The 13876-nt window shown below is 36.2% G+C and overlaps 1 protein-coding gene across 2 annotated transcripts in view; it reads left to right on the forward strand.

Moving 5' to 3' along the window:
* Positions 1 to 4254: 4254 nt before the first annotated feature.
* The window catches only part of HELZ (helicase with zinc finger), a 72508-nt gene continuing 62886 nt past the window's right edge, over positions 4255 to 13876 (forward strand). For both annotated transcript variants that reach the window (XM_059828170.1, XM_009819776.2), the window contains exons 1-6: positions 4255 to 4464; positions 6282 to 6318; positions 9684 to 9808; positions 12333 to 12389; positions 13238 to 13286; positions 13711 to 13786. In XM_059828170.1, the coding sequence (XP_059684153.1) occupies positions 4255 to 4464; positions 6282 to 6318; positions 9684 to 9808; positions 12333 to 12389; positions 13238 to 13286; positions 13711 to 13786 (554 nt within the window). The remainder of the gene's footprint in view (positions 4465 to 6281; positions 6319 to 9683; positions 9809 to 12332; positions 12390 to 13237; positions 13287 to 13710; positions 13787 to 13876) is intronic.

Consider the following 13876-nt stretch of genomic DNA (forward strand, 5'->3'; position numbering starts at 1 on the left):
CTTTACAGTGAATTGAAAAAGCATCTGTTTGAAATCTTTTAGGAACTGTCACATGCTTTAGCTTTTCATTATCTTAATCTATGGATCCTTTGATTCCATAAAATACATCGGTATGCTGTGAAGCATGGAAGTGCGCAGTCATGAGTTAAACTGCTGTGAAGCACTACAGTTTTAGTTTGCCATGTTCTCCCCTCCTACATTGATTTCGTAGTTTGAAGTTGGACTCAGACTGTGGAGTAATTCCTCAAAAGCCTCCTGTGCACCAAGCAGGCGTAGTGTTTACTTGAAAATAAATGACTGTAGATCACGTTGTTTATCGCTCTTCCTCCTCAAGCTGTCCCTTCTGCCGTTCCCAGCCCCCTCTGCAGTTCTGGAGGGGAAATGTGCAGTCTTATTTGGAGATTAGATTTTAGTTACTCTTTTCATGTTTGTTTACAAAATCCCTTTGGAAGGAAGGCAAAATATTTATTAGCAATATTGAGCCTGAAAAGAATTATTTGTAGAGGGGAAAAAAAGAATCCCTCACAGTTCACTGTTACAGTTTAAGTTAAACCAGTTCGAACTAACCAGATCGTTTAAATGATATTTTGTGGAAGCTAAGCTGAGCACAACTTGGCCTTCAAAGAAATGCAAGATCACTAAGTTTTCTTCTACGTAAAAGGCAGGAGTTTTTCGGAGGTACAAAGTATAATGCCAGGGTTAGATTTTTGGGTTAGCCAGTGAGGAAGAGTTGGTGTAAACTTCTGTCTGTGTTCTAGTCAACATGATGCTTACTGTTATATCAGGTGGAATTCACAGGCGCTGGGTTTAAAGATTTTACTTGCGTGCATAAATTGGGAGCCTTTCTGTAGGCAGCGGTGCTGCTGTGAGATGATTCAAAGCTAAGAAATGCTTCGAATTGACCAGTGATAGTAAAGGCTCTGTTGATAAGACATTGTACGCGTATTTCTAAGGTAGGTCCACCTCTTTTAGATGTGTAGCTTTAGATAGTGGGAATATGCCTTTTTACTGTTTCTTCCAAATTTTGAAGATGTATTAAGCTTTGCTATTAGAATAAATTGTTACTCAAATTTGAATTTAGAACTCTTCTGGCATGCAGTTCTCCAGGCCGTTTTGAGAATATGAACAATCCTGACTTTTGTTCTGTTACATACTTAGTATTTTAATCTCAGTTTTACAGACAGAAAAGTGATGTGCATAAGTAATTTGCTCAGTTTTGCAAAGACAGTTGGGAATATAGCGCAGACCTTGTGACACTTTAGCTTTCAATTCTAATCTGTAATAATTTCTACTCTTGGAGTGAATGTAGAAATTTCAGTTTTACATTTGACATTTTTGAAAACAAACATTTATAGAATTCAAAATAAATTTCCGTTGACAAGTGTCTCCATTCCTTTTGCTGTTAATATTTTAACTGTTCTGAAATAATTCTAAACATGGGTAGGTCAGGTACTACAATAGACTGGATTTTAAGAAAGCATGGTTTCGATTCACATAATCTTGTCTCCGTTGCTAATTTAGGCGCAGCTCAGGGGACCAAAACTAGGAGCACAGGTTTCTAAAGAGTCAGCAGGAAGAGCCAAGTGCCTCCAAGGAACAGTTTAGAGCACCTGGATTGGAGTCTGAAGTAGATGGTGCAAATACCCAATAAATGTGCATGTTTGTGTCTGCATGTATGGATATAAATGGAATTGAAATGAAATCTGAGAGCCTGAGTGTATCATTTTCCATATGTTGTTCACATACTGGTTTTCTTTGTTACGATTAGATTCTTTTTTTAAAAAAAACAAATTACACTGCAGTGGGTCCTTATCTATTGCTGTGTCCCATACCCTGTGACTTCAGTGGGTTTCTTAATTACACTCTGAAATACTGATAGTGTGACTCAGTTTAGCCCAGTTATCCAAACAGCCTGGTCCTGACTTCTCTTGGCTCCGCTTAACTTAATCCACAGGTTTTTGCTTAGGATCAGTTATGTCCTCTGAAGTGCTCTCTCAGTCTTCAAGCTGACCAAAGAAATTGTGTGGCCTTTGCAGTACAGTAGGCTACTGCTGGGGGTGTAAAACCCAGCTTCCCCTCAAACAGAGTAGCTCAATATTTATCAAAACAGCCAGCATAAGACAACTGATAAATAAAAAAGTTGTTCTTTTGCATGGTGCCACATTGGAGGAGAAGGGCAGGATAGTGCAGCTTTCAAACGCCTGTCAGTTCTGCTGGTCAGGTCAATTAGGATGGGATCTGTGTATAAACAGTTCTTTGGGAATAAACACACAGAAGCTCTGCTGAGACTTTTGGTCAAAGGAATTTTGGTTCTATGTCAGCCAGGAAGTGAGGAAATCAGAAGTACAGCAGAGTTCATGAAATCCTCTCTTTTCAGTCCCTTAGGAGGAAAACAGAATGTACATGAGAAAAACATCTATTAACTATTGTATTACTATTGAAGAAAATGCTATATTTGTAAAATTCACTGTGGCCTAAAATGTCAGTGAAATGGAAATCAGTGTAATTTTTGGTTGTATCTAGAAAGGATCCTTGCATAAACAGCTTAAGAACACCTAACATTTGTATAATTGAAAAGATGTGCTTAAGTGATCCAGCTGAGTGTCTTTAACGTTAATAGAATTGATCCATCAATGAATTTACTCATATGTATGGAAATGCAGAACCTACTTGCCTGTTCCTATTCTGATTGAAAATGGGGACTTATTTTTAGCAGAAAAAGAAATACCTGGATGAATGAAGTAATATTTTGCAAGGTCATTATTAAGAAAGAGGCATATGTCCCAGGTTTGTATCAGGATGACTGCAAAATATTCATGCTTGTGTTCCTTCATTTTTGGGAAGATAGATTGTTGAACATAAGAAATTTTTATATAAATATTGTAAAAGGGAAGGTGGTTTAAGTCAAAATTGTCTTGAAAAATCAATATTCCTTTATGGTTCTATATTGATACAGAAAATCAAATTTTAAGAATGGAAGGGAATGCATAGAACAGTATGTCATATGAAAAGTCTTGTTTAGATTTCTACTGTATATTGACTTAGGCATGTGTTAATGAGAAAAGTGGGATAGTGAATTATTTTTCAAATAAGGAAAATGCATTTATTTGACCTTCAGAGTAACTTCTTGAAGTTACTTTACCTTAGTTTGGTTAAAAACCTAAAAATGTCAAGTGTAAAGGAAGTTTTTAGCAGTGAATTTTTGAAGTGGGCTAAAGATTTAGACAATTTTTTAGACAATCTTTGAGACAATCATAATAGTTGACCTATAATCACAAATACTGATAGTATGCTACTTGCTAAAAATGGAGATGAGAACTCTTACATTTTTTCCTCTTTCAGTTATCAGAACACATTTTTGTGAAGTCAGCTTTAAAGAACAATGTCTCTAGGGATGTGTATAATATATTTAAATATTATGTCAATGAAGGGAGAATGTAGACAGGGATTATAGAAATGCTTTGCTTTTCTACTGGTGGTTTAGATTGTGGATAACTATTTGTCTCAGTTTATTGGCAGATAATGTTTTCTGTCTTGTATACAGATTTTTATCACAACTGTTTCAATCCCCCCCCCAAAAAAAAAAAAAGAAAAAAATTACTTTAAAATTATTTAAGAAGTTCTGCACAAAGCCCTTGGTGTGGCAGGGGTATCTAGACTTTCTCAGGCACAAATGGAAATAAACCAACTGAAGGAAGAGACAAGCGGTTTCCTGTTGACCTCCTCTTCTTTCTCATTCATCCTTGTCCGTCCCCATTGTGCTTCACCCAGCTGGAGAGAGCGGCTCCTTCCCCTGAGAGTAGGTGAGAAGTGCTTTGAAGAGAAAGGTGTCTTGGAGCAAATGGCTGCAGGCTCAGAGGAAGAGCAGTTGGTGGATGAGTTGTATTACTTCCAAAGCAAAGATCACGTTGCCAGTGAAGGCCCAAAAGCCTCTATGTAGCAAAGTGCTTAAATCCATGCTGACTTTAAAATTTGAAACCACTGCTTATATTCTTAAAACCAGTCACGGGCTTAAGAACTTCTTGAATTAGAGTCAAAACCAAGAGCTGGGAGCGATGGAGAAAAGACTGGGAAGAGGTTAGTTAGTGAGAAAGATCGGGATAGAAAATGCGAATGGCATAGAACGAAGGGGATGTGACGCAACACCTTGAAATGGGAATGGAAGTTGGTTGGCAAGTTGTCACTGCCATTATACAGCTAACCAACTTTTTATCATCCCCTCTGCCCCCACTCTAGGATTTCTGTCCCTGAGTCATGGCAGACAGAAGACCAGAGAAGTCATGTGAACAAGCATGTGAATCTCTTAAGCAGCAGGATTATGAAGTGGCAGTGAAGCATTGCACAGAGGCTCTCCTTTCCCTCAGCCAGTACCCCCCAGCTCACCTCCCGGAGGCATGCCAGGCAGAAATCGACCGCATCAAAATCGAGACTCTTCTGTATAGAATTGCTTCCTTTTTACAACTTGTGAGTGTGACTCTTTAATAGTATCTAGTGAACTGGAAAGAGCAATCAAATATCTTGTACTGTCAAGATTTCAATAAAATTAAGAGTTTTCCTGTGATTGGCATGTTGGTTTGCCACAGAATCCCGCTTACTAAAGCATCTGTGAGGCTTTTGCGTTGTGGTTTTTCCTGATCTGATTATTTTTCAGGATTGGGACCTCTAAGTAGTTTGCGTCTGAATCACAGTTCTCTGAAAGAATGAAGAAAAATACTTCAAAAAATAATTTTTTAAAAATATATTCCAGGAAGGCAAAATACATGGTTTTAGGGTATTATGTTTGTACAATTATACTGAATTACATACTAAATTACCTTATCTTTAAAGAGCATGAAATTAAGGTTGCAAATATAAACACTCAAAAAACAAAGTTAAGAAATGCCAGAACTCAGGTAGCCGGTTCGTACCTAATTCAGCTCCGTTTACATAGGCCTAACATTAGTTTTTTAATACTTGATCATATACTAGTTTTCCATTGCTAGGCTAGAGCGTGTCTGGTGAAAAGACGTAACTTTTAGGCTCTGGCAGATTTTTAATGGAAATGTGAAAACTGGGGTCTTTGTAAAGCTTTGTAAATGCAAGGCAAGAGACATAACCCTGAATTATAGGTGATCCCGTTGCCAAATTTGTGTCCTTCCTCTAAAGCATCAGAAAGCTACACCTTCTTAAAGGAAAGGACGTTACAGTGCTTAAGAATAAACCTACAACCTGCCTAATGAACCTACATTTTTCCTTACCATTCTGTTTTGGAAATGTTATTAAAGATTTACAGGGGCCTTGTCCACCCCAAATCTTCATGTATTGGGTATGAAAAGTTTCATCCCACGTGGAAGAAATTTGGCCAAGTTGTAAGACCTTTCTGGGCAGCTTTAAGATAAATCTTGCCCATCTGATTAGGGAGCATTTTTAATCATTCTTTAAATAGATAGCTGAATTGGACTATTCAGTGTGCAAAACAAGAATTGGGAAACTTCATAAATTAAGATGTGACCTATCTTATGGCTCCTCAGCAGAAGAGATTCAGAAATAACTATGATTAATTTTTTTTTAAGGGAAGTTGTGTTACTGCAGACTTGAATTCTCAAAATTATTTACATAGGCCAACAAGCAGATAGATGCTTAGCAGTATTTAATACTTTTCTGACCTGGATGCCTTTGAAAATCCTGTGAGGCACCTATCTGGATATTCATCATAGTGAAAATTACTGCAGTAAGTCTTCAGGGGCTTTGGAAAAACACTCGTAATCAAAACCTTCCTATTAAAGACTTGAATTACATAGATACTTGAAGGCTTATAAGTAAAAAAAAAAGAAAAAAAGGAAAAAAATTCCTAATTTTCCTTCTTGTTTTACTAAACAAAGTAATTTTTAAAATCACTGCTGATGAGACAGAGTAAAATAAAATACATAGCTTACAAATTTCAACAGCACTGTATTAGTGCAAATTTAAAAAAAATCAGTGGCTAGAAAAGAAAGTTAGGTTTTTGTATTTTTTCCTAGGTGTTCTGAGCCACCTACAAACACATACATAAACATATACCTTTGCCTATTCATGTTCCTCTTTTAAAATGTCCGTTCGCTGAGAATTTGAGAAAAAGTCAGCATTCTTGGAATTAATTATACCGTATTTGACATGCAACTGATGTTCTTTACATGTTCCACCCTCGAAAATACGAGATAATGGATTCTTAAAAGTTTTAAGAAACTTGTAATTCAAGCATGCGGTTGTTTATGTTAACTGGAATAATGCTATTTTTAAACTTTTCATGTTTTACCTTTCAGAAAAAGTATGGGCAAGCAGATGAAGACTGTAGGCATGGTATGCTTATTTCTTTTTTTATTACATAGTGTTATAAATTGCAGTCAGTTGTCTGAATTTTTAAAACTGATGCCCAGTTTTGTTAGTTTGCTAACAATGGTTTTTTTTTCTAGTTAAAATTATGTGTCTGCTTTATAATAATTTTTCTACTTCTTTTTTTTTTTTTTTTTAAAGAGTGATCTCACTATTTTGTAACTCGTGTTCAAGTACCAGAACTCAAATGCACGTCTTTGGCACAGCGGTGCTATTTGGCTAGTAGATACTTCAGTATTCAAATGTAGGATGAATTGATAGTGTTAGGATTCTTGTGAAGATAAAGACAGCTGATTGTTCCGTCTTTCTTCCTAGGGATATCGTGAATATTTTGGTTTGAGTTTTGGGACTTCAGTCAGAGAAAATCAAGACCATGTACTTAAATTTATTCCTATGTGTTAAAGCTTCCAAATGTGCATATGCCACTCTGAAGCTGAGCCTTTAATGTTTTACTGCCTTGTTTGGTTGGGGTATTTTTAAAGGAATTAACCATCCTTGCTAATTTGCTAATATCCTGTTATTCGTGTATAATGCAAGTGATTCAAAACTCATTGAGAACTCTTTGCTGAGTTTGGTAAGCATTGGATCAGAGTTTCAGTTAGATTTGGAAAGAAAAGGTGGGTAGGTCCTACCTTTCAGCTTTTAGTTCTTTAACTACTCTTGAATTTTAAAGGAAACTTCCTCAAACTGCAGTTTTGTTACACAGACTGTGCGATATACTTATTCTGACATTGCTGTGCTAGCAATGATAATCTTTAAATAATTCCCTTCTTGTTTTGTGTGGGTTTTTTTTGTTTGTTTGTTTGGGTTTTTTAAAATGCATTTTTTTTCACTGATACTCAAGCCATAGTCTGGGGAATTTGTGGGGCTCTGCAGCCTGCTTGCGGAGGTCCACAAAACATAACTAAGAAAAGTAAACTTGCTTTCTGTAGGTGTAAAATTAAAGTTTAACAAATTTAAAAAGGCTGCACATTGCTTAATCAGTACCATTCTTAAAATAGTCTGGGTTTTTTTTTAAAGCTGCTTCTTTTAACTGTTGATATATGCCAAGGATGCAATATTCTGACTAACCTTACAGTTGTCTTTCATGATGGCAAATAAAAGCAAAAGAGACATGTGGAAAGATGAATGATGGTTAATGGAGGTAGGAGGGAGAATGCTGTTTAATGAGTAGTATTCTCATTGATGAGATCTGATGGGTTTGTCATAGGGGTGGATGGGTGACATTCATCTGTGAAACCTTTTCTTGGCATATGTGTCAGATATCAGTATCTCAAAGGAACTGTCATGTTAACTATTTTTCTTCTCTCAGTGGATGGGCATAGAAGTGGGTAGAATAGGAGCACTGATCACCTTTTTTTTTTTTAATTAAGGAGAGAAAACAGCTTTCAAATGTATATTAGTAACAAAGAAATAGCGTCCAGTTTGATGTTAATTTCCTTAATTTGTGCCAGCATGTTCTGCAAATAATTTTTCCAGATCTAAAACTGAGGGCATTTTTCAACTTATTAATGCCATATTTATGTATGTATAAAAAGTGTGTGTGGTGTATACATATATTTGTATACACCCCGCCCCGTATTTTTATGACTATATGAATGAACTATTCGGTTGTAGTTCCCTGTGATGTGCTGTTATCAGTTGTAGCCCAGCATCTGACAGTTCAGAGTATCTGTATTTGTGATCCTGAAAGGTCTTAATTTAATTTTATGTTTGAAATACCCTTGGGAAGAAACAACCTGAATACAGACTACCTGATACTTGCACTTCCTTGATACTCACAGGTTTTTTTAATAGACAGAGCTTTATTCAAGCTGCTGTTCTGTCTTTTTACAAGACTTGACATGTTGCATACCTATGACAGTGTTTTATTTTAACCTGAATGATAAGTACGTTTTTGAATAGCTAGAGGAATATATGTTTTTTATAGTATGCTGCTTGCACTGTTACAAGGAATGATGATAACTTACAATCTGTTAAGTTATTCCACAAATCTTTAACAAAAGATACTGGTTAATGTGTTGTAACTTTTTATGTGCAACTGTATGTTTTAGCTTGGTAATACTATACTAATGATATGAAATATCATAATTGGACATCTAATCTTTGAGGTTAAAATAGCAAACTGTCAGATGTGTTAAAGCTATTTCTGGTGCTGCTTCTTCTGATTTGGGAAGTAAGCTCTATTTTTGGAAAAGTGGTCAGTATCATCAGAGTCGTGAATTCAGGCTAATCTTTGAGGCACTTTATAAACAGGATTTAGTTACCATTTCATTTTGAAGACATGTCTACTTGTTCTTATGTGAATGTCTTTTGTGGGACTATTTTTTTTCTTTAGTCTTTCACGCAATTTCTGTTAATGATGTGAATGTCAGCTGAGTGAGGAGTTTTGATTTATTATTCTAAAATGTAATCCTGAAGTTGCAGTGAATGTAAAATTCCTGTTAGCACTAACAGGAGCTGTTTGCATCTGCACGAATAGCATTATAAACACGTATGTTGACGTTGTCTGCAATAACAGTAATATATATTACAATTCTGTAACTTTAAACAACTGTCCAGCCTTCTTTTCAACTCACATGCTTAGCTTACTAGCCTTTTAGTCACTTTGGCATTTCGTTTTCTGGACAGGTAATATATACGATTAAGTGTTATTTCTGCTTGTCTGAAGCACGTCTATATCGTGAAATAAATCCTTTCACTATTGGAAGTGTCAATGAAAGTGTCTGTTTGGCTAGTTATCTGATCCAGTGCTAGAAAGCATTAGGAAAGTTTTCTGTTACATGGAGCCTGTAAATTTCTGGCCTCAAACAATCGTTCCTATATCCTGCACTTTACAGTGTAAGTGAATAAAAGCCCTTTTAAAGTAGCAGGAATTGACCATGAGGAAGTTAGCTATATTTGGAAACCACAGGGCATGCTTTTTGTGAGCATGAATGGATCTTCCTGAGCATGTTTGTGTTACTGAGAGGTTGTTGGTTGCTGGGGTTTTTTTTTTACCCTTTCTGTGAAGAGGAGGTCCTTTGTGTCTGTGTCAGATATTTGAATTTACCCTTCCCATGTTTAATTTTTGTCTATTTTAGCATGTAAACATTACAGCCTTTTTTCAGCTCATGTACAGCATTTCTTAGATGGTGGGAGACAAGTTTCAAGTTAATATTAGACAAGAACAAGTAATACTTCCTTTACATCCAAGACTTGTCTTTCCAAGAAGCCATGGATTCAACCCAAGTTTCAGACTTTATTTTCATATTAAAGGTGAAGGAAAACTGTATATAGTTTACTTAAATGTATATTGTGATGAAGCTAATAGTTGCTGATTTGTGTTGCAGTGCTGGGAGAGGGGCTGGCCAAGGGAGATGGATCTTTCCGTGCAGTGCTCTGCTGTATGCATCTTAAAGGGAAGCTGCAAATTGTGTCTAATGTTCTTTCCAAATCACTGATGGGTGAATCACTGGTAAGTGGGTTTGCTACAATCTACATAATTTAAAAAGCAGTTTTGTATTTCCCTTTTTAAAATGAGTTTAATAACAAACTTCTGAAAATATGTTTGACTGGCAGGTTGCAACAAAAGTGATTTGTATGAAAAACATAAAGATAAATACATATATATATAATATATCTACTTATATATAATATATGCACACATATATAATCAGGATATTTAGGTTGTTGCATTACCAGTGTTTCAGAGTTGTTGATTTTGAAAAGTTTTCTTGTTGTTAGCTCTGAATCCTCAGGGAATGCAAAATAATTTGCGTATTTGTGCAATTGATTAGAATAATGTAAATCTCAAATTTTTGCTTACTTTTTTTAAATTGCACCAGACACCATTTTATATGTACTTCAGGAAGTTTAGTCATTAAAGCAGAAGAATTGTTGGTAGGACTTTTAAATAACTGGCCCATGATAAATTCTAAGACAGCATGAAAAACTTTTCAGGGAAAAAAAAGGCTTTGCATTTCAAGATGAAGATAAAAGTTTGAGTTCAAAGCTTCTATTTTACCCTTGAACTGTCAAAACTTGTAAAGATGCTTTTAACCCCATATATGTAAGTAACTGTTTTGACTCTTATGTTGACTACTCATATGTGGAAAAATAAGGGACATATATGAGTCTCCAAATGATAGTGTCCTTCTTATTTCTGTAATCTAGATTAAATAGCATGCAGTTCATCACCATGAACTTCTGGTGATGCTAAATCCAGAAACATAGCACAAACAAGAACTACTCTGGTCAGACCATGAGGAATATGTAAGTGACATTAGAAACTGTTGTAGGAGGGCCTATTACCTTGAAACTGGATCACGTCTGCTATATCTTGGTGCTTAACTCAATCAAGTTTTTTTTTGAGAAGGAGTTCTGTTTGTTCGTCTGGTAGATATCCTGAATTCCCTTCCCCCCCGCCATTGGCTATTTTTACATAAAGAAAAGGTGTTTTTCTTTGTTTAGCTGGTGTTTTCTAATGAAAATATGTTTCATTGAAAAATTCCTGGTGAGGTTGAAGGAAGCTTGCCTTCAGAAAAAATTAGTAAAATAGCTAAAAGCTCCTTATCACAGGAAATGTACAGTGCCCTTGTTTTGAGCTATTATTGTGCAAATAAAGGTAGCTTCATACATAATTCCAGAGTGTCACCCCAAAGCAGAATCTGAGAGGTTTTTACAAGCTTTAGGTTGTTAGACACAGTTGTTTTCGGTAGGAATATTAAAACCAGCAACTGATTTACTGACTTCTGCCATTGTCTGAGAGAAGAAATGAAACAAAGTTTTGGAATGAATTTATTGAAGAGTTGGAATCCATCCAGTTTCCTCCCCAGTGACTTAAGAGAATGATTCTTGCTAACTTTTTTATGCTTTAATGCGTTAAAGCTCAACAGGTTCAATTTGCAGCCTTTCTGCTGAAGAGGTGAAAAATCATTTTGAAAAAAGCCTAAGTGTGAGAATTGTTGAGTGTGTAAGTTTTCAGCAAAGAGTTATTTCTGCTGCTCATTAGCACAGTCAAAATGTGGAGAAGTCTAACAAATGTAGTAGCACTTAATTAAACTTCTGCAAGAGATTATTGAACCCCCCCCCCTAAGTCTGGGTTCCTTTAATCAAAGTTTTGACTTACATGAGTGTGAAATTGTTACACTTAGCTATATATTTCAGATAAATTAAATTTTGAAAGATTTTTATTTCAGATGTACTTGAATATGCAGTTATTTTTAGTTACATGGCTAATCTTTGCTTTTTAGTGAAAATGCTAAAAATTTACATATTCTGTCTACATCAGAGCAGAAAGAGTTACGAAACTGTAGAAATCAGTAATCTGTAAAGTAGATCTTTAAGAAGAAATGAATCCATCACTGCAACAGCAGTGGAAGTTTATTGTATTAATTCCTTTACAGCCAAAGTGTTTCAGTAATGATAGTATATGGCTCATGTATAGTGCTTTTCATCAGTAGCTTACAAAGTGCTCTGTGAAGACAGTATCAATGTGCCCATTTTGCAGATGGGAAACTGAGGCATGGAGGGGTGAAGTAACTTGCCTAAAGTCACCCAGAAGGCCAGTAGCCAAGCTGATAGAGCATAGATCTCCTGACTCCTTGTCCGTTGGGCAAGGCTCCAGGCTACTGTGCATGTAGAGTACTGTTCTGGAGGATAGCAATCAATAAGTGTTGTAGCTATTAATACTTGTCTTGAGTGCCAGCTCAAAGACGTTTCTTTTTTCCCCAAGTTGTTCTGCATACGCTGCTCTCTTGTATGGTACTTGCTGTAAGTCTAGTGCTGTTTTTGGCCAGTGTAAAATTCCCTTCTTCACCGTAGTGTTTGCTCAGTGTTACGTAGTATGTAATTTAAAATTGTGCATTGTAAGTCAAACTGATTTTTCCTTCTTGCCCTTCTCCTTGGTGCTGGTGCAGGGGGAAGTGAACTTTGTTGCTGTGGTTTAATGCACGTGAAGGTTTGTGTGTTTGATGTATTAATATTCTTTCTCCCCCCAGAACGGGATGGTAACTAAAGATCTGACACGACTGAAAACACTTCTTGCTGAAACAGAGGTAATAATGAGCATATTATTGGGAAAGTGAGCAGTACCTGAAACAGCTGGAAGGCTTGTTTTCATGTGTCCCAGGAGATCTGGGCTCACACTGAACATACTGGTTCAAACATAATTATAGTTTCCACTGGCCTGTCGGTCTTTACCACCTACCTTTTCAGGAGCCTTTCATCACAATCTTGCATGATGTATGAGAAAATAGAGAAAGATGCTAATAGGTTCTTGACTCTCTTGAGGTAGCGCGTAGGAAGAATTTAAAGCATTTAGATGTGTATTATTTATTTTTCCTATTTTTGTCTGTTGGAAATTATTCTAAAGTAATAAACAGGACTTAAGAAATTGGTTGACAAATGTAAATGCCCTTTCAGTCACCTTTTTTTGTATTTGAGGTTAATCTGTCATGTCTATTGATTGAATTGCTGCTGCTTTTTTTTTTTTCTTCCCTTCTTATGCTGTGTCGTTGGTTTGGGCTTTATTTTTAATGTAGATTCAAAGCTGAAAGACATCTCAATACAGTTTAGACTTTTGGCCGTTGAAAAACTTTACTGCAGTCCACATTAAAACGATCACAGGAAGGAATTTGGTCTTCTAAAAATCTCTAAAATTTTCTTCTAACAATGAGTTGGCTCAGTGTTCCTGTCAGAATTCCTTTTATCAACGGCTGCAATCCAGTTGTTAGGTTAATATGAAATTCATGTTTGTGACTGGAAGTGATTTCAGATTTCTGATTAGTATTTTTGTATTGGTTGTTCTAAAACACATTTTGACAGCAAAGAAGCCAAAGCAGTTCTTGTTGATGAAATTGTTTTGTGTTCCTTTATAACTGTGGGTTTCCTTATATAATTGTAGGCAGCTGGTAAAGTACCATCAGGATATCATGTAGAAGATTTAGAAGAAGGTATGTAACTCAATTCTAAAGCTACTTCATTTTGTGGACTCGGATTCTGCTGAATGCTCAGCACTGCATAGTAGTCAAAAAGCAATAAAAGGGGCTTGACTATTGTGATGAGCCCTGGGGACTGAGGTGGAATTATCTCATCGTTGACTGAATTTGGAGGCAGAAGTTTCTATTTATTGGTCAAAGTGGTGTATTAGAGCCTGCTCCATTCTGCAAATTGTTTGAAACTTGCCTTCATAGCCTTTGGACCTTTGTTCTAAATGAATTTCTTAGGGATTGAAAATTAATTTTTGGTGGATAATTTTGCTTGTGTACAAATACACTTTGGGTTGATGTTTAGAGATACGGTTCCCTGGACAGTTACTGTCTGACTCAGAAATATCTGGCAATTAGAAAAGTAACCTAAGTTTTGACTGTTCTGCAGGGTCCCGGGATGGCTGGCAGTTCCGCCCTCCACCCAGGGGAGTCACAAGCAGTGAAGAATATACGCTATGTAAAAGGTAAAGTCATTGCTTTATATCAACATTCTCCAAGGGATCAAAACGTTTTCTCTTTTATTTAGCTGCTGACAGAATGATTAAGAGGTCGGG

The sequence above is a fragment of the Gavia stellata genome, chromosome 22 (genome assembly GCF_030936135.1).
Source record: "Gavia stellata isolate bGavSte3 chromosome 22, bGavSte3.hap2, whole genome shotgun sequence".
Taxonomy (NCBI): Eukaryota; Metazoa; Chordata; class Aves; order Gaviiformes; family Gaviidae; genus Gavia; species Gavia stellata.